Here is an 18,775-nt window from a genome sequence, read left to right on the forward strand (position 1 = left end):
AAGGGGTGAAACTGGATTTGGCATGAACACAAAGCGAGGAATATGGCATTGGTGCCCATTATACGCTACATCTGATATTCAGTTCCAATGGCCAGATTATCGCACGTGTTGTATAAAGGGCAGCAAAAGCAATTCCATCTATTTTGCACACACCACCCCCCCCGACCCCTCCACCCAGCTACAATTTTACTACCCGACCCCTGTTCCTTTAAAACATAAAAAGCCACCTTGACCTTGATACAATGTTAGATAGTATGTAAAGCCACAAGAACTTTATCACCAAAATAGACGGCCTGTTATCTGGCACCTCAATAATATCAATAATAATAATAACCAAATGCAAGATGGAAGTCACAATATTTGCACATTCATTGTTAAACTTGTTCCTTGCGCCAAGGGCTCCTGACAATTACTACATTAGACTCAAAAAGCACTAGCTGAGTTTACAATCACCTTTTGCTCTGTATTGGCCGTTTCTTGCATTCAGCAGCAAACAATAGATGGAGTCTGAGATTTCCTGTGTTTCAGACAAAGGCTTTCAGTTCAGTGTTTCCCTTCTCCCATCATTGAAACACTCTGCTTCAGTTGACCAAAATGTAGAGTTCAAAGCATTGTGCCAGGACAGGATCCCAGAATGACTGAAGAGACATCCCTCCATATTACTTATTTAAAATTCAGAATTAGAAATGATTAATTAAGTGATACTTCCTTACAAAAATTCCAAGGCCAGGCAGTGATATGCTGGCACATTTCAGCACCAAATCTCAAACAGGAGATCAAACCTGACCAACGAGTCATCCACTACATGAGGAGATAGTTTTGGAAAGTTACAGTGATAGGGAGGAATGGAGAAAGTAAAACCAGAAAGGTCCATCAAGTTTCTGCTACTTTTGGAAAAAGGATGCCTGACAGTTTGCACTGTGTCCTGGTAGTACAGCGAATCATGCAGTCCTGGACTAAAGGTCAATTCGGGGAGGCCAGGATCCTAAGGTTGGGCAAACTGGGGGCTTAAAATCACTCAGGCAACTTGAGACTCATGACCTCTACAAAGTAAAATCCTAGATTGCTGCTTAAATTAACTGAGCATTTGAACAAACATGAGCTGATCATACAGAGCCAACAAGGTTTATCAAGGGCAAGTTTAGTTGGACTAAACTAGTGAAATTCTTTTTGAGGCAACCACTACTACAATAGTATCTATGGAAATTGGACTTCCAGAAAGCATTTGATAAGGTTCCACACAATTAATTAGCAAAAAAATTAGCGCGCACATAATTGGGCGTTGTTGGAAATTGGTTAGAAGGCAGGGGAGAGAGTGGGGATAAAGTGTATGTACTCTGGTCGTCAGGGCATGACAAGTGGTATTCCCTTGGGACTGGTCTGGGGCTTACACACGACTTGGAAGAAGAAATAGTTTGTATATTCAAGTTTGCAGATGACACCAAGTTAGTAAGAACAGTAGGTAGTGCATATGGGAGCAGCGAGTTACAAAGGGCCATAGGCAGATTGTAAGTGGCCAAATCTATGGAAAACGTGGATAAGTGTTAGGTCCAATGATCCAAGAAAGATAATTTGGAGAAGTTTCCAAATGGTGAGAAATTAGGAACTATGGAGGAGCAGAAAAATTTGAGAGCAAGAACAGAATCACTAAAAGCTAGAGGACAGGTATAGAAACCAAATAAAAAGGCTAATGGAATGTTGGCCTTTATCTCAAGGGGTCTGTAATACAAAGGGGAGGAAGTCATGCTTCAGTTATGTACAGCCTTGGTCAGGCTCCATTTAGAGTACTGTATTCAATTCATGACAGAGGTACAATGCACATTCACTAGATTAACATTGAGGATTTAAATTATGAAGCCAGGTTACAAGTTAGACTTAGATTCTCCAGTCCAATGCAGGACAATGGGCAGCAAGACTCTGCCACCAGCCCCAGCCCAATTTAATTTCAATCGCTCCAGCCCAAATGGTATCCTGCTCTTTAAAGGTCCTCATTAAAATGTACTTCACCAGGTCTTCTTTGGTCAGCCCATATTCTTTTCCCACCTGGTGGTGCCCATTTTACTGCCACTTTGGCAGGACGAATGTGTGCCCAACCAGTCTCAGTCATGTCTCTATCGCAATGTCCTGCAGGCGCTTTTGACCAGGTCTCTGCAGCATTTCATCATTGACGTTGTTGTCTTGCCACATGACAACAGGATCTTACGTAGACAATGCTAGTGAAAGTCGTCCAACTTGCATGACTGACACCTTTGCTGTGCTCCCCCATGTCTTGCTGGTGTAGATTGCAATTGGTACTACAATGGACAAGTAGAGTTGCAGCTTCACGGCCATGTTGATGGCGTTGAATGGCCAGACTGTATGGAGTTACTCAAAGACCAAAGCCACTTGCCAATTCTTGCATGGAAGTCTATCTTGCCTTCCCTGGAAAATGTTGCTTCCCAGATAAGGGAAGTGATGTCCTCGATGCCCTGCTGCCAGTTGGTGATGGGAGGGCCTCGCTGCCACCCAGCGGTCACTGTCTTGGTCTTCTCGCAGCTGATGCAAAGGCCAACCTTGGCACCATTATCCTCAAGACTGGTGGTCATATCTTGGAGCACGTGCGATTCTTCAGCCAACCAATGTTGTCTACAAAATCCAGGTTCGTCAACAGTGTTGTTGTCCCGGGATGCCAAGTCTGCACCCACCATCACCTTGCTCGATGAAACAAAAGGAAAAGGAATGCAGCCTTGATGTTCTCCTGTGATGATGAAGTATTCCCTTGAGTATACAAGGTTGATGGGTGATTTTTTTCTTAACATTCTTTCACAAGATGTGGGCTTTGCTGGCTAGGCCAGCATTTATTGCCCATCCCTAACTGCCCTTGAGAAGGTAGTAGTGAGCCTCATTCTGAACCGCTACAGTCCATGTGGTGTAGGTACACCCACAGAGCTGTTAGGGAGTTCCAGGATTTTGAGTCAGCAAGAGTGAAGGAATGGCAATATATTTCCAAGTCAGGGTGGTGTGTGGCTTGGAGGGAACTTGCAGGCGATGTTGTTTCCATGCATCTGCTGCCCTTGTCCTCCTAGGCAGTAGAGGTTGTGGGCTTGGAAGGTGCTGTCGAAGGAGCCTTGATAAGTTGCTGCAGTGCATCTTGGAGATGGTACACACTGTTGCCACTGTGCATCAGTGGTGAAAGGAGCAAGTGGTGAAAGTGATGGATGTGGTGCCAATCAAATGGGCTGCTTTGTCCTGGATGGCATCAAGTTTCTTGAATGTTATTGGAGCTGCACTCAAGGCCAGTGGGGAGTATTCCATCACACTCCTGACTTGTGCCTTGTAGATGGTGGAAAGTCTTTGAGGAGTCAGGTGGTGAGTTACTCTCCACCAAATTCCCAGCCTTTTACCTGCTCTTATAGACACAGTATTTATATGGCTGTTCAGTATTTATATTTATGTGCCAGTTCAGCTTCTGTTCAATGGTAACCCCCAGGATGCTGATCGTAATAGGATTGTTGATCTAACCAAGATGTTAAAATGTTAAGAAATTGATTAACTAGATGGGGCAAAAGTATTTTCTCTGGCGCAGCAAATAAAGGGGGACATATTCTTAGAATTGAAGCTAGGGCATCAAGAAAATAAAATCAGGAAACACTTCTTCACAAGGCCTAATTGAAATTTAGAGCTCTCTCCTGCCTACTACACCACCTCAAAAGGCTGTAGGTGATGCAACAGTCAACTTTCATGACAGATCAATAGACATTTGCTTGGTAAAGGTTACAATGGATATGAAGCAGAGGCAGGAAAATGGTGTTAAGGTAGACAGACTCAAATGAATGGCAGAGAACACAACAACATGAGAATAGGAAGAGTAGACCATACAGCCCATCATGCCTTCTCTACCATTCATGGCTGATTTTGGGCTTCAATTCCACTTTCCCACCTACTCCCCATATCCCTCAAGTCTGAGGCACCAAAAATCTATCCATATTTTATGATCAGAGAATCATAGCAACCTATAACCCAGAATGAGGCCTAATCAGCCCATTGCACCTGTGCTGGTTCATTGAAAGAGCAGGTTTGTTTAGTCCCCCATCCCCATTTTTTGTCTGGAACATCCATGACTCAGAGGTAGAGAATTCCAAAGATTCATAGCCCTTTGAGTGAAGTAAATTCTTCTCATCCCATGATTGGCACCTTGTCCTGAAACTTTACCCCCATGTTTCAGATTTCCCAGGTCTCAATAGCCTTATCATGTTCTTTAGATAGAGACAGGATAATCAAAGCAGTTTATTCAAAATCCACATGCAGGAAAAACCATTAAAGTAGCAGACAACCAACACCACTGGTTTACCCAGTTTAATATCACTAACACTCCCAACTTCATTTCAATGAGTATGGCTAAAGCTAAATAAGTTACTATATCCATTATCTCAGGCACATCTAGCGTAGCACTTAAAAATAAAATATAAAATGTCCATTAATGATGTGAAGTTTAGAATTCCATCTGTGCTGACCAAAGAATTGTGTACTTACACAATAACTCAAGCAGCGTTCAAAAAGAATGGCTCTAAGGGATGTATTAGTGTGAACCCCCATGATGAAGTACTTCTGTCTATTTTTGAATCATGAATAGGTGTTTCCCTCAGTACAATATTTGTAAAGCAAGCTCCCAGGGTGTGTACAAAAGCATGTTCAGTACAGTCAGCCAATCGAAGTGCTCCACCATTAGTGACTGTTCCATCCGCTGCCAAGCTCTCAAATTTCCTCCCTGCACCCCTCTAAGAGACTCCTTAAAAACGACCTCTGACCAAGCTTTTGGTCATCTGCCCTAATATCCCAGGTGGCTTTGTGCCAAATTTTGTTTGACAACACTCCTGAGGCCCCTTGCTATGTTAAGGGTGCCATATAAAAAGTAGGGTAGAGGTTATGCTACTGGACTAGAAATCCACAGACTGGGACTAATGATCCGAAGACATGAGCTTATATTCCACAATGACAGCTGGGGAATTTAAACAGAGTTAATGAAATAAATCTGGAATTAAAAGCTGGCATCAGTAACAATGACCATGTAATTACTGCTTTGTCATAAATTCCTATCTGCTTCACGAATGACCTTTAAGGATGGAAATCTGATGTCCTCAACAGTCTGGCCTATGGGTCGTTCCAGACCACAGTGACGTGATGGACTCTTAATTGCCCTCAGAAATAATCTAGCAAGCCAGTTATCAAGAAGACAGCTCATCATCGCCACCACCACCACCATCTTAATGTGTAATAAATACTGACCTTATGCACATCCTGCAAATGAATAAGTTGCAGTTGCTAAAATGCTTTCAAAGATAAATCTAGCACCATGTTTTCTGTCAGTTCATTTAGGTAAGTTACTGTTGTCTTCACATTCTCAGCACCTTTCGGTGAAACCTTTTTCAATCATATTTCTGTAGGCAGACTGAGCTAATATACTCCCACTCTCTCCTTCGTCTTGAAGCTGGTTAGCAATCATTCTGCCACCTGTCCCCTGACTCACATTCTCTTACCTTATTCATTAGTCTATTATGGGGCACCTTATCAAAGGTCTTTTGAAAATCCAGATAAATTATATCTAATGCTATACTCTGTTACCTCCTCAAAAAATTCACTAAATTTGATCAGCAAGAGGCTGAGTGACTTCTGTGCTGTCTCACTATGATTCTAATTTCATAGAGATTTACAGCCCTGAGGCAGAGCAATCAGCCCAACATGTCCATGGTGTTTTGATTTATATAAGCCTCTTCCCCACATTGCTTCATCAAACACTAACTGCATATTCTTCTATTCCTTTCTCCCTTGCACACTTATCTAGTTTCTCCTTAAATCTGTCTATATTATTTGCCTCAACTACTCAATGTTGCATTGTGTTCCGCATTCCCATCATAATCTAATGAAAATGTTTCTCCTGAGTTCCTCATTGGATTTCTTAGTGACCCTCTTTTATTGATGGCCTCTATTTTTGATCTGCGACCACCAACCCCACACCACACCCCCCCCCAACCTTCCTCCCTCTCCCCAAGTAGGGATTTCTCTGCATCTACTCTATTCATAATTTTGAAGACCTCTATTTAGTCACCCGAGCCTTCTCTTTTCTAGAAAAAAAGAGCCTTAACTCGCTCAGTCATTCCTACCAGTTAACTGGTTTCCTTTCTGAACAAGCTGTGTTTCTGTTAGGCTGAGATTGGTATAGCTCCCTTACTTTGTCATCTTCAATAATTTTGCTTGTACATACAAGTGCTTCCAACAAAGCAAAACTTGTCATTATAAATCGGTTTATGATTCTGTATCACTCAGTACCACCCAAGTTTCCTCATTTGAAATAAACCCTAGTTAAAAAGATAGATTACTCAGTTGCTTTCCTTTGTGGGACTACCCTTGCCTCCAAGACAATGGTTACAGTCTCCTGACACTCAGGAGTCTATATGCAATGGCAAGTCTTTAGTTACCAGTCTCTCATCATGGTGAAACTGAGCACTACTGTAATGTCAGACTCCGTGATGACTGCTTTATAATTGAATCATATTTCCTTGATTAGTAACCAAAGGCTACAATGCTGACAATGGACAGAAATCAACAGCATTATAACAGACATCTAAGATGAAGATTCTTTGGATCTGAGAAAGGCAAAGTTGAATATTTTCTTAATGCTGAAACTAGGAGCTGTGGAAATGCATAGGGATTTGGACATTAGTGTGCACAAATCACTAAAGGCTAGTGACAAAAACAGAAATACCTGGAAAAACTCAGCAGGTCTGGCAGCATCGGCGAAAAGAGTACTGTTGACGTTTCGAGTCCTCATAACCCTTCAACAGAACTAAGGGAGGGGGTCACAACTCTTTCTCCGGTACATCAATGATTACTTTGGTGCTGCTTCATGCTCTCGTCGGGACCTGGAAAAATTTATTAATTTTGCTTCCAATTTCCACCCCTCCATCATTTTCACATGGTCCATCTCTGACACTTCCCTTCCCTTCCTTGACCTCTCTGTCTCAATTTCTGGTGATAGACTGTCCACCAATATCCATTACAAGCCTACCGACTCCCACAGCTACCTCGACTACAGCTCCTCACACCCCGCTTCCTGTAAGGACTCCATCCCATTCTCTCAGTTCCTTTGCCTCCGTCGCATCTGTTCTGATGACGCTACCTTCAAAAACAGTTCCTCTGACATGTCCTCCTTCTTCCTTAACCGACGTTTTCCACCCACGGTAGTTGACAGGGCCCTCAACCGTGTCTGGCCCATCTCCCACGCATCCGCCCTCACGCCTTCTCCTCCATCCCAGAAACATGATAGGGTCCCCCTTGTCCTCACTTATCACCCCACCAGCCTCCGCATTCAAAGGATCATCCTCTGCCATTTCCGCCAACTCCAGCATGATGCCACCACCAAACACATTTTCCCTTCACCCCCCCGGCGGCATTCCGTAGGGATCGTTTCCTCCGTGACACCCTGGTCTACTCCTCCATCACCCCCTACTCCTCAACCCCCACCTACGGCACCTCCCCATGCAAACGCAAAATATGCAACACCTGCCCCTTCACTTCCTCTCTCCTCATCGTCCAAGGGCCCAAACACTCCTTTCAAGTGAAGCAGCATTTCACTTGCATTTCCCCCAACTTAGTCTACTGCATTCGTTGCTCCCAATGCGGTTTCCTCTACATTGGAGAGACCAAACGCAGACTGGGTGACCGCTTTGCAGAACACCTTCAGTCTGTCCGCAAGCATGACCCAGACCTCCCTGTCGCTTGCCATTTTAACACTCCACCCTGCTCTCTTGCCCACATGTCTGTCCTTGGTTTACTGCATTGTTCCAGTGAAGCTCAACGCAAACTGGAGGAACAGCACCTCATCTTCCGACTAGGCACTTTACAGCCTTGCGGACTGAATATTGAGTTCAACAACTTTAGATCTTGAACTCCCTCCTCCATCCCCACCCCCTTTTGTTTTTTCCAATAATTTATATAGATTTTTCTTTTCCCACCTATTTCCATTATTTTTAAATCTATACCTTTTATGCCCTTTTAGTCTTATTTCACCCCACCCCCACTAGAGCTATCTGTACCTTGCTTGTCCAGCTATCCATTCTTAATTAGCACATTCTTTTAGATAATATCACCACCTTCAACACCTCTTTGTTCTTTTGTCTTTGACATCTTTTGGTTATCTGCTCCTATCACTGCTTGCTTGTCCCTACAACCACCAGCCCCCCACCCCACCTCCCCCCACCCCCACCTTAAACCAGCTTATATTTCACCCCGCTCCTATTTTTACTTAGTTCTGTTGAAGGGTCATGAGGACTCGAAACATCAATTGTGCTCTTCTCCGCCGATGCTGCCAGACCTGCTGAGTTTTTCCAGGTATTTCTGTTTTTGTTTTGGATTTCCAGCATCCGCAGTTTTTTGTTTTTACTAAAGTCTAGTGGCCTGGTACAAAAAATGGTTTGCCAAATGTTGGCCTTTATCTCAGTGATGATGTTTTGTAAGTGATGCTTCAGTTATCCAGAACCTTGGTCAGACCCCATGTAGATTACCACATTAAATTGTTCCCTACAGAACGTTGAGAAAGATCTACTGGCCTTAAGAGGTGATGTAAACTAATTCACCAAAATATACCATGGCATTAAGGGTTAAATTATGAGAATAGGTTGCTTAAACTTGGGTTTCAATTCCCTTGATTTAAGATGTTTGAGGGGTGATCTAATCAATGATGAAGAAATTCAGTAAGGTAAATTCAGTAAAACCATTTCCTATCATGGAGCATAATCTTAAAATTAGAGCCAGACCATTTATTAGTGATCTCAGGAAGAAATTTGTCCACAAAGGAAAGGGGAAACATACTCAGTTGAAATATTTAAGATTTGGAGATCAGTAATTTTTTTTTTATATATAGGGTTAAGGGTATCGAGGCATTTGGAGTAAAGATGAGTTAATGAGAGTTAAGTTACCGATCAGCCATGACCTGATACAATAGAGGAATGACCACCTCCAGTTTTACATTATGATCCAATCTTTAGATGCACAAGGAAATGAGATGAACTTCACTCAGGAAGTAAAAAATACAGAAAACATTAAGTATACGGGAGCAGGAAATGCTGGTGAGATACAGCATTGTGAAGAGGTAAATGGTAGAAGCAGCACGTATCAAAGCCAAAACCTCATTTCATCTCGATCCACTTCCCAGCCCAAAAAACGAGCAGCAATCTCATGCAAAGGTCATCAACTCCACATTTCCCTTTAAGTCACACACTATCTGAACTGAGACAAATGTGGTCATTTCTACATTGGTGCTGTTTCAATATCCTGGAATTCAATCCTGAGCATCATCAGCACAAGGATCATAACTGATTCTGGGCAAAGGTCCAGAGCCAACTTCTTAGGGCATCTTACAACGGGCATCAAATGGGCCATTGCACCCACGTCCTAAAACCAAATGATGAAAATTCTCATTTCCCCTGTTGCTTTCTCCAGCATACTTATCTTTGCCACATGTTTGCCGCATTGTTCATCCGATTTCCTGTTTTTCCTACACTGTCTGTTGATTTTCCCGATGCACTATTTTATTTTCTTGTCTTCCGAAAATTCCCCATTTCCACATTCTATATTTTCCATCAGAATCCCAGTTCCCTCCATTACTTATTTTGCCCTTATTCCCCAGCCTTTCAGCTCATTCCATTTTTCCAACTCTATTTTTCTGAATTACATTCTCAATTTCCTTCATAATCCTGTTTCTCTCCTTGCATTCCTTAATTGAATTTATTGCTTTTCCCTCATTATTTTCTTCGACAATCCTTATATTTTGCTCTCATTCCCTTCTTTCATTAAATAGCCATTTTCCCAACATATTTCCATTTCCTGAGTCACCTTCAGTATTTAGTCATTCTCTCTATTCCACACACACATGTTTTTTCCTTCCCCCTTTAAATTCCAAGTTATTTTACTCCCAGATTCCCAGCTGTTTTACTCCTGAAATGCTGCTTTCCCCCTATAAACCACAATGTTTGTGATGTTCTGGTAAACGCTCGGCTTCTCAATTTCCCCCTTCATCCTCTCCATTTCTCCACCACCCCACCCCCCCCCAACACCCCATTTCTTCTCCATTCCCCCTTTTTACGTTCCCAGTTACATTTTCCTCATTCCCAGCATTTCACCAAAGCCCTTCCCACTAACCATGATTCTAGCCCTGCTGCTCTTATGCTGTCAGCTGTTATCCAGATGTTTTCAGCTTTGGCGTAAGCGTCACTGTTGTCGTTAAAGAGTTAATGTGACAAGAGGCATGGGATGAAATCTGAGAGATCACTTGTTTGATTTAAAAGTTGCTGCTAGTGTCGTAGTTTGCTCACTCACCAGAAAGATCCTGTAGGCATCGATGCGTCTAACTGATCCCCAGCACGGGTCTGTATCATTGTGCTTTACTTTGCTGTCGGCACTGCATGACTGATTCCCACTATGGGAAAAGGGAGACAGTGAATTTTTGTCCCATAATTAGCATAAAATATGGTTTGGGGCCAAAAACAGATTTAGCTTTGTCAAAACCATTTTGTTTTTATCCAATACACAGGAGAAACTTTCAAAAACAATATTATCCACATGAGGAGTTGTGAAACAACTCCACTGCCTGAAATTTATACTGAAGGTCACTGTGTTGTGTCACATTGCAGCCTCTCCACAAAGCAAGACTGTTGAACCTTTAAACAATGCAACTTTATTGATTTAATTACAAATGAATCAGTTTAAAATTACAGTAAATTCAGCTTGCACACCGAGTGACATAATTCTATTAGTCTATGTTGCTCCAATGATTTATACAAGAATTTGCAAAAACTGGAATGTTTCCAGTTCTAACTGCATCATCGAGAATGTTAAGGACAATAACTGGGAAGGACAAAACACTGCAACTTGTGCATAGAATAGCAGTCTAGGTCCGAGGGGTGAGATTTCTGAAACCAACGAAAAGCCACCAGTTCAACAGAAACTGCCACCCTACAAAACAGAAACCAAGCCAGATACTTTGCATCCTGTTGAGAACAGGAACATGAGGTGGCCATTCATTCCCTCGAGCCTGTTCTGCATTGTTGGATTAGACCAGAGCTGATCTGTATCTCAACTCCAACTTGGTTCGCCATGCCTTACGAATATTGCCTAACAAAAATCTACCTATCTCAGTTTTGAAACTTACATTGACCCTTACCATCAACAGCTTTTGGGGAAGTGTGTTCCAGATTTCCACCACATTTTGTGAATAATTACTCCCTAACATCTTTCCATGTGGGAAATACATGGCTATCCATCATGATGAATGCACATGAGCATTTTCTCTATGTTTGAAATCATTGTCATGTCAGGTGACAAATTAAAAGCAATTCGGAATGTCGCACATGAAAGCCAATGGTATAGAGTACACGTCTCAGGGGGAACTCAGAGGTGCTTCCCCTGTACAATATTCCTTTAAGAAGATGCTTCCATACAGACCATGTTTCCAGCGCGGTGAATAGTTTACTCTGTACAGGCCACGTTTCCAACGCGGTGAATAGTTTACTCTGTATAGGCCACGTTTCCAACGCAATGAATAGTTTACTCTGTACAGACCACGTTTCCAACGCGGTGAATAGTTTACTCTGTACAGGCCACGTTTCCAACGCGGTGAATAGTTTACTCTGTACAGGCCACGTTTCCAGCGCGGTGAATAGTTTACTCTGTACAGACCACGTTTCCAGCGCGGTGAATAGTTTACTCTGTACAGACCACGTTTCCAACGCGGTGAATAGTTTACTCTGTACAGGCCACGTTTCCAACGCGGTGAATAGTTTACTCTGTACAGACCACGTTTCCAACGCGGTGAATAGTTTACTCTGTACAGACCACGTTTCCAACGCGGTGAATAGTTTACTCTGTACAGACCACGTTTCCAACGCGGTGAATAGTTTACTCTGTATAGACCACGTTTCCAACGCGGTGAATAGTTTACTCTGTATAGACCACGTTTCCAACGCGGTGAATAGTTTACTCTGTACAGTCCACGTTTCCAATGCGGTGAATAGTTTACTCTGTGCCGGCCACGTTTCCAGCGCGGTGAATAGTTTACTCTGTACAGGCCACATTTCCAACGCGGTGAATAGTTTACTCTGTACAGGCCACGTTTCCAGCGCGGTGAATAGTTTACTCTGTACAGGCCACGTTTCCAACGCGGTGAATAGTTTACTCTGTACAGTCCACGTTTCCAACACGGTGAATAGTTTACTCTGTACAGGCCACATTTCCAGCGCGGTGAATAGTTTACTCTGTACAGACCACGTTTCCAGCGCGGTGAATAGTTTACTCTGTACAGACCACGTTTCCAATGCGGTGAATAGTTTACTTTGTACAGGCCACATTTCCAGCGCGGTGAATAGTTTACTCTGCAGGCCACATTTCCAGCGCGGTGAATAGTTTACTCTGTACAGGCCACGTTTCCAACGCGGTGAATAGTTTACTCTGTACAGACCACGTTTCCAATGCGGTGAATAGTTTATTCCTTCAAGTGTGAAGGGTTCTAGCAATCTAGGGTAACTTTGCCACTGCATCCTAAAAGAAAGTTCTCCATCAGAGTCAAAGAAATATAGAAGTAAGATTCAAACATTCTTAAAAAAAGGACAGGGTAAATCTTTTCCAGCTCCCTTTTAAAAGACAGAGGTTTCTCATTCAAGGTTTTAGCTTTGATTGAAACGAAATTCAGTTGTAACCCCAGAGTGTAAACCGCTGTAGAAGTATTTCAATGCCTACCCATTATTTCAAACCTAATGTGTTATACCAGAAACCACAAGTTTGATAATAGGTTTTCTATGCCATCTAAACATCCTGAAATCTAACCTTTTTTAAACTGAATTTAACTTCACAGCTAAATCTTTTTTCAGGTTAAATAGATAAAGTCTCAATGTTATGTTCATCCACTCAATTAATGCTGTGCAAGTTAGATATAACCAGGGTCAAAAGTGACCACTGCCAAATCAACCAGTGAGTCAATCCTCAACACCCAGTGTTGAAACATGGATCAGAAAATCAGTTCATCTTTCTGAAGTCGGTCTACAACAGAGAGTGGCTGAAATAGGCTTTGAAACAGTGGTCTTGCTTTCCTGTCATTGAAAAAGAGACCAGCAGTTTACAGGCAGAGGCCTGAATACATACATCCAGACAAGTTTTAGTGCCTGTTAGTTCAAGGCTGCTAATTCAAGTGAGATTGAGCCATTGCAGGGAGGGCACTGGTACAATAAACATGAATAGATGTCTCAATGAAAACTGTATGTAAAAACAAAGGGCCAGGTTTTCGTGGAGGCAATGGGAAGGTTGAGTTGGGGAACTTCCAGGTTTGGCAAACCACCTCCGCAATGTTTTCAGTCTGTGCAGATAGGAGCAGGATGGAGTTGGGCCTGCCACTTCCAGAGCCTGGCCTGAGGCGGCAGAGGCAGACGGATGGCCATGTTGACAGGGTGGAACTACTGGGACATTGGCCCCCTTTTAATGAAGAATGTCAGGCCCTCCTCACCCCACCTCCTCCACTGCCATTCGCCCAGTATCCACAATGGGCAAACCTCAGGATGTTTTTGAAATGGACATTAAAAAATACTAAATCTAATTTTATTCAAACACACCATACTGAAAAAACACTCCAAAAAAAACTATTCTGAAAAAAATTAAATCTCAAGTGGTCAATTTGTTATGAAAAACAAACATCTACTTCACTAACCACAAAGACAGCTGGTCCTTTCATAACCTCTTAAAACGACTAAAATGTCTATACAGCCCTCTGCTGAGATAAGTGGTTCTGGACCTTTTAAAACTCAGCTAAGCATTCATAATGGGCGCAGCTGTTATAAAGCATTCCAACTCTGACCCTGGAGCCTATTGAAATTGCAAAAACAAATGGCTAAGTTTTTCTAAGCTACACCAGGCAACCTATCAATAAATGCACTCCGGCAGCATCTGTCTGCCTTTTTTCTCTAACTGACAGCTAAAGTCTTTCTCACTTTTGTAGCACTCTGGGCATTTAATTCATTTCACATTATTACATTAGAGTTCCCAGGCAGTGTTTTCTTCAGTTTGAATGCATAAAAGCACTTTTCCCAGTGAGAAAAAGGACTCTAATGCATCTCAAAACTTATGCAATGCCAGTGAACGTAATGGTCAACTTATCCTTGCAGGACATAGCCCTGTAATCAATCACTGCAGTAAAAACACATCTACCTTACAATACAGCATCTAACTGTTGAAACTGAAAGAAGAGTTTTGTTTTTTTGTATTTCAGAGCTTGTCAGTGAAAGAATTCCAGGACCATGTGATTTTTATTTGATTCCTCAATTGAAACTGACATTTTCCCATGGCTCATGCCTCAAAGAGGCCGTGAACCATATCGACTTACAGAAGGGGCCAACTCCACTAAAATTGCAGGGGGGTTTGAACTGTCCACATCCTTGCAATGGAGCCAACAAGGGTTGAGTGCTGTGTGTGGGCTGACTGCCTCCACCCTTATCCCATTGTCAGTAAAAATTGCCAGAAACCAAAAAGGGTGGCAATCCCAGAGACCGGTCCCACCCACCATTTTTAAACTGCTCCCGAGTCATCCTGACTTGGTGAAAATCCCCCCAGAGCATCCCATACACACAAGGGGTTTATTGTTAATAGTTGCCAGGGCAACACTGCTTAACTGAATGAGCTGCAAAGGAGTTTCCTAGATCATAAGGGACTCACATACAAGAGTAACTCGTGATGCAGGTTCCAAGACAACATCTATGATAGGCCTGTATAAGCACAATAACCAGCTAGTTTCTGATCTGGCCCTGAGGCTGTATTAGTGAGCCTTCTCTTTGCCGTATCTCGGTCCTCATGAAGACAGCATTCACAGTAGGGCTTTTTAATGAATGCTTGTGATTGTTTATGGATGACTGGCTTTTTCTTGAGAGGACGTTCAGAATCAATTGCCCAGTGGCGTAGGCCACAACAGGCAGGAATGGCATGTCAGTGAACCAATTAGCTTTTTTTTTTAAAAAACAAAAACCTGGAAAGTTTCATGGTTATTTTTTTGATGGGATTATCCCACAGATTGCCAAATTGAAATCAATTTCACAACTTATGATATGGGATTTGGACTTTTGGCCTGTAGGTTGCTAGTCCAGTACATTACTGTATAAAGGGGTAAGGTTAGAATACAACAGGACAGGATTATCTGCAGCTAAAAAATACAGAAAAATAATCCACTCAATTTTAATTTTAAAGGGGCCTTTTAATTAGTACATTATTGCACAATTTTTTCTCTAACATATACGTGAGTATCTGTGCTACCCAATATGGCGTTTAATACTACAATATAACGAACCAGATATCTGTAGGCCAAAAACTAAGGAGATTAGCTTGCAACAAAAACACTGATGTCTTCCTTCAAGCTGAATTGCATTAATACAATAATTAATATTAAATAATTAATAATAATAAATATTAATACAATACTCAGCTGGGTAGTCTGGAACTCACTGCCTGAAAGGGTGGTTGAGTCAGGAACTCTTGTAACATTGAAGTGGTATTTAGATATTCACTTGTGTTGCTATAGCCTCCAGGGCTATGGGCCAAGCGCTAGAAAATGGGATTAGTGTAGTCAGATCTTTGCTGACTGACACGGACGTGATGAGCCAAATGGCCTCCTTCTGTACTGTAAAAATCTATGAGTCCACGAAATCTTTAATAAGTCAATTTGTTACATTTAAAATAGAACTGAGCTACTTTATAAAAGCATTTTGTTCATGTGTGCATATATTTGACCAGGGGTGGGGTGACTGGAGTTAAAGAAAAAAACCTTTCTTCTTATAATTATAGTGCTGCTAGAACTTAGTTGTCATACCCTTAAATATATCTTATAACATTTTATTCTGTGCACAATATAACCGCTAAACCTCGATGGATAAATTCAGTTGAACATTAGCTAAATTTTTGTACAAGTGATATGAAAAGCCAACAAGCGATGTAAAATGGTTAATTCAATTAATGTAAAACTTTATTGGAAATAAACTGTGGATAGCTTCAAGGAAACTTCCTTTGCCCAGTGAAAGACTAAATATACCCTATCCAGTAAAGAGCTGTAAAAATAGACTGCACATATTGACCCTTTTAAGTTGTCATTGTTAGGTAAGTGACCAGAGAGCCATAGCAGTAGGTGGCGTAACCTTTCAGTCTAAGAGCGGTGAAAGACAAAGGGCATGAGTTAACAGTATCAAAGAAGTGAGAGATTGAAGCCCCTGCAAACAACAGGCACAAATCACATGGGCCATCAGGGTTCTGAAATACACCCCAGCTAAAGGTATAGCCTTGGGAGAACAATGAGACAATTATCAACCAATCGAGTTGTTAGGAAAGGAATTTTACCTAACATGGGACAGAGAGAGAGAGTCAGAAAAGACCATAAAGTAAGAACTTTAAGACCCCAACACATGCATCAAGAGGAGAAGAAAGAAGATAGACTTCAAATCAAGAGACAAACCCAAAGTTTGTCACTCCTGCAGAAAATCTGGTCATGTGGAGGCCAACTGCAGAACCATCATCTATAAGAATTGCAAGTAGAAAGGGCACCACACAAAGGACTGCAAGCAGGCTAAGTGCTGCAACCTGTGTGGCAGGGCAGGCCACCTCTACAAGGCCTGCCCCAATTATGCACAGGCATACCATGGAGAGGCAAGCAGATGAAACAGCGAGTGTGACTACCGCCAAGGAGACTTGCAAACCTCCACCCAACAAGGCCTTCAGCGAGCCCAATGGGACAAGGGAGGACAGAGAGAGGGACAAGAGGAAGGAAAAGATTGAGGCAGCAGCAGCAGCCAAAGAACAGCACCATCCCCTGAATCTCCCACTCCTCAGGAGAGGGAATCAATGGAGGAGCCACCAGTAGAGGATCAACAGGAAAAGTGGCAGCTGGAGAAGATGACCAAAAAGGGGCCAAGAAAGGGCCATGCCACTTTCCCAGGTGAATGGCAAGAGGCAACTCACAACTGACATGGATGGCAGGGGCTGCTGCTCTTCAGACAAAGGAGAGCAAGGGCAGAACCTACAGAAGCAGCAAAGTTCTAGGGAGCTCCAGAACATTGGAGACAATGAAGAGGCCAGCACAGCCCAACTGCGAGTTCAGTTTGAAGAGGCCAGAGCACCCTAGCTCCAGGATGCTGGGAGTAGTGGAGCGCTCAGCGCACCCCAGCTCCGGGATGCTGGGAGTAGTGGAGCGCTCAGCGCACCCCAGCTCCAGGATGCTGGGAGTAGTGGAGCGCTCAGCGCACCCCAGCTCCGGGATGCTGGGAGTAGTGGAGCACTCAGCGCACCCCAGCTCCGGGATGCTGGGAGTAGTGGAGCACTCAGCGCACCCCAGCTCCGGGATGCTGGGAGTAGTCGAGCGCTCAGCGCACCCCAGCTCCGGGATGCTGGGAGTAGTGGAGCGCTCAGCGCACCCCAGCTCCGGGATGCTGGGACTAGTGGAGCACTCAGCGCACCCCAGCTCCGGGATGCTGGGAGTAGTGGAGCGCTCAGCGCACCCTAGCTCCGGGAAGCCAGGAACAGCAATTCCGGAGGGAGAACGGATCGGAGAGATTTCTCTGACAGAGAACAATCCAAACCTCACTCCTTGCACGACCGCCCCAATGTCACCTGAGTGGAACATTTCCAGTGGGGCAGTTCAGGACTGTTTCCTCAGCCCATCAAATGTGAAACAATATATGAACACTATGGGTACACAGGAGCAGATGAAAGTACAGGAACTGTCAAAGATAACAGGTCTGGAAAACAACAAAATACTTTAAAATGGGGATAAAGACTGTGTCCATTAACGTACAGAGCATTAAATCTACTACACAATGTTTTGCGACCTTGGATTACCTTGCCAAGGTCAAAGCTGACCTGCTCTTTCTGCAGGAGTGTGCGATACCGCACCTCAGCTCCAATAGGCAATGGTCACGATGGTGGTCCCATGGGCCATCGATCTGGTCGGGAGGAAACAACTCACGTTCCTCTGGCCTAGGTATTCCGCTGCGGGGAGGTGGGGGGCTTCATCATCTTAGAGGTTGAGGTGGTGATAGGCTTCCTGTTTGTGTCTAAACATTCACCGTCAGATCCACCGATGTCAAGCCGGTGTTCTTCTCTAACCACTGCCTCCTACTGGCCAGCTGTCACTTACAGGAAGATCAGAGGGTTGGCAGGGGGCACAGAAGTTGAACATGAAACTGTTGACCCCAGAGAACATTGCGGAACTCAAGAAGTATTACAAAAGGTTGGAGAGCCATGAAACCCCTCCAAGTCCCTGACGCACTGGTGGGTGGGAAGCGATCAAGGAAAACAAAGTTTTTCATCCTCAAAAAGGTGTACAGAAGGCTAGAAAGGAAGAGGGGGAAATGTCCTTAGTCCAGAAAAACATGCAGAATCTGCTCCAGCTGCAGTCGATGGGGGCCAATGTCAAGGAGGACCTCCCAGAGGGGAAGAGCCAGCAAGTCTCGCTCTTTGTTGCAGAGGCCTCCCTAGATCAGCTTCCGGTCCAGAGTCCACTCCGTGGAGCAGGATGAGACATGCGTTTCTTCTTCCAGGAGGTACACGGAGCTCTGATCAGCAGCCTGAAGGAAGACGACAGCTCAGTAAAGTCATCGCAGGCCAACATTCTGAGGACCGCAAATCCTTTTATGCCGGATTGTATGCCATGAAGCCCACAGACAGCACGGCCTCCCAGTCCTTCCTGTCCTCTTGAGGTCTTAGATGACAGTACACAGGAGAG

The 18,775-nt window shown here is 43.5% G+C and overlaps 1 protein-coding gene across 2 annotated transcripts in view; it reads right to left on the reverse strand.

Moving 5' to 3' along the window:
* Window positions 1–18,775, reverse strand: part of slc38a12 (solute carrier family 38 member 12) — a 294,942-nt gene that overhangs the window by 150,937 nt on the left and 125,230 nt on the right. For both annotated transcript variants that reach the window (XM_078570625.1, XM_078570626.1), the window contains exon 8: window positions 10,354–10,453. In XM_078570625.1, the coding sequence (XP_078426751.1) occupies window positions 10,354–10,453 (100 nt within the window). The remainder of the gene's footprint in view (window positions 1–10,353; window positions 10,454–18,775) is intronic.

This window comes from Cetorhinus maximus, chromosome 24 (assembly GCF_964194155.1).
Source record: "Cetorhinus maximus chromosome 24, sCetMax3.hap1.1, whole genome shotgun sequence".
Lineage (NCBI taxonomy): Eukaryota > Metazoa > Chordata > Chondrichthyes > Lamniformes > Cetorhinidae > Cetorhinus > Cetorhinus maximus.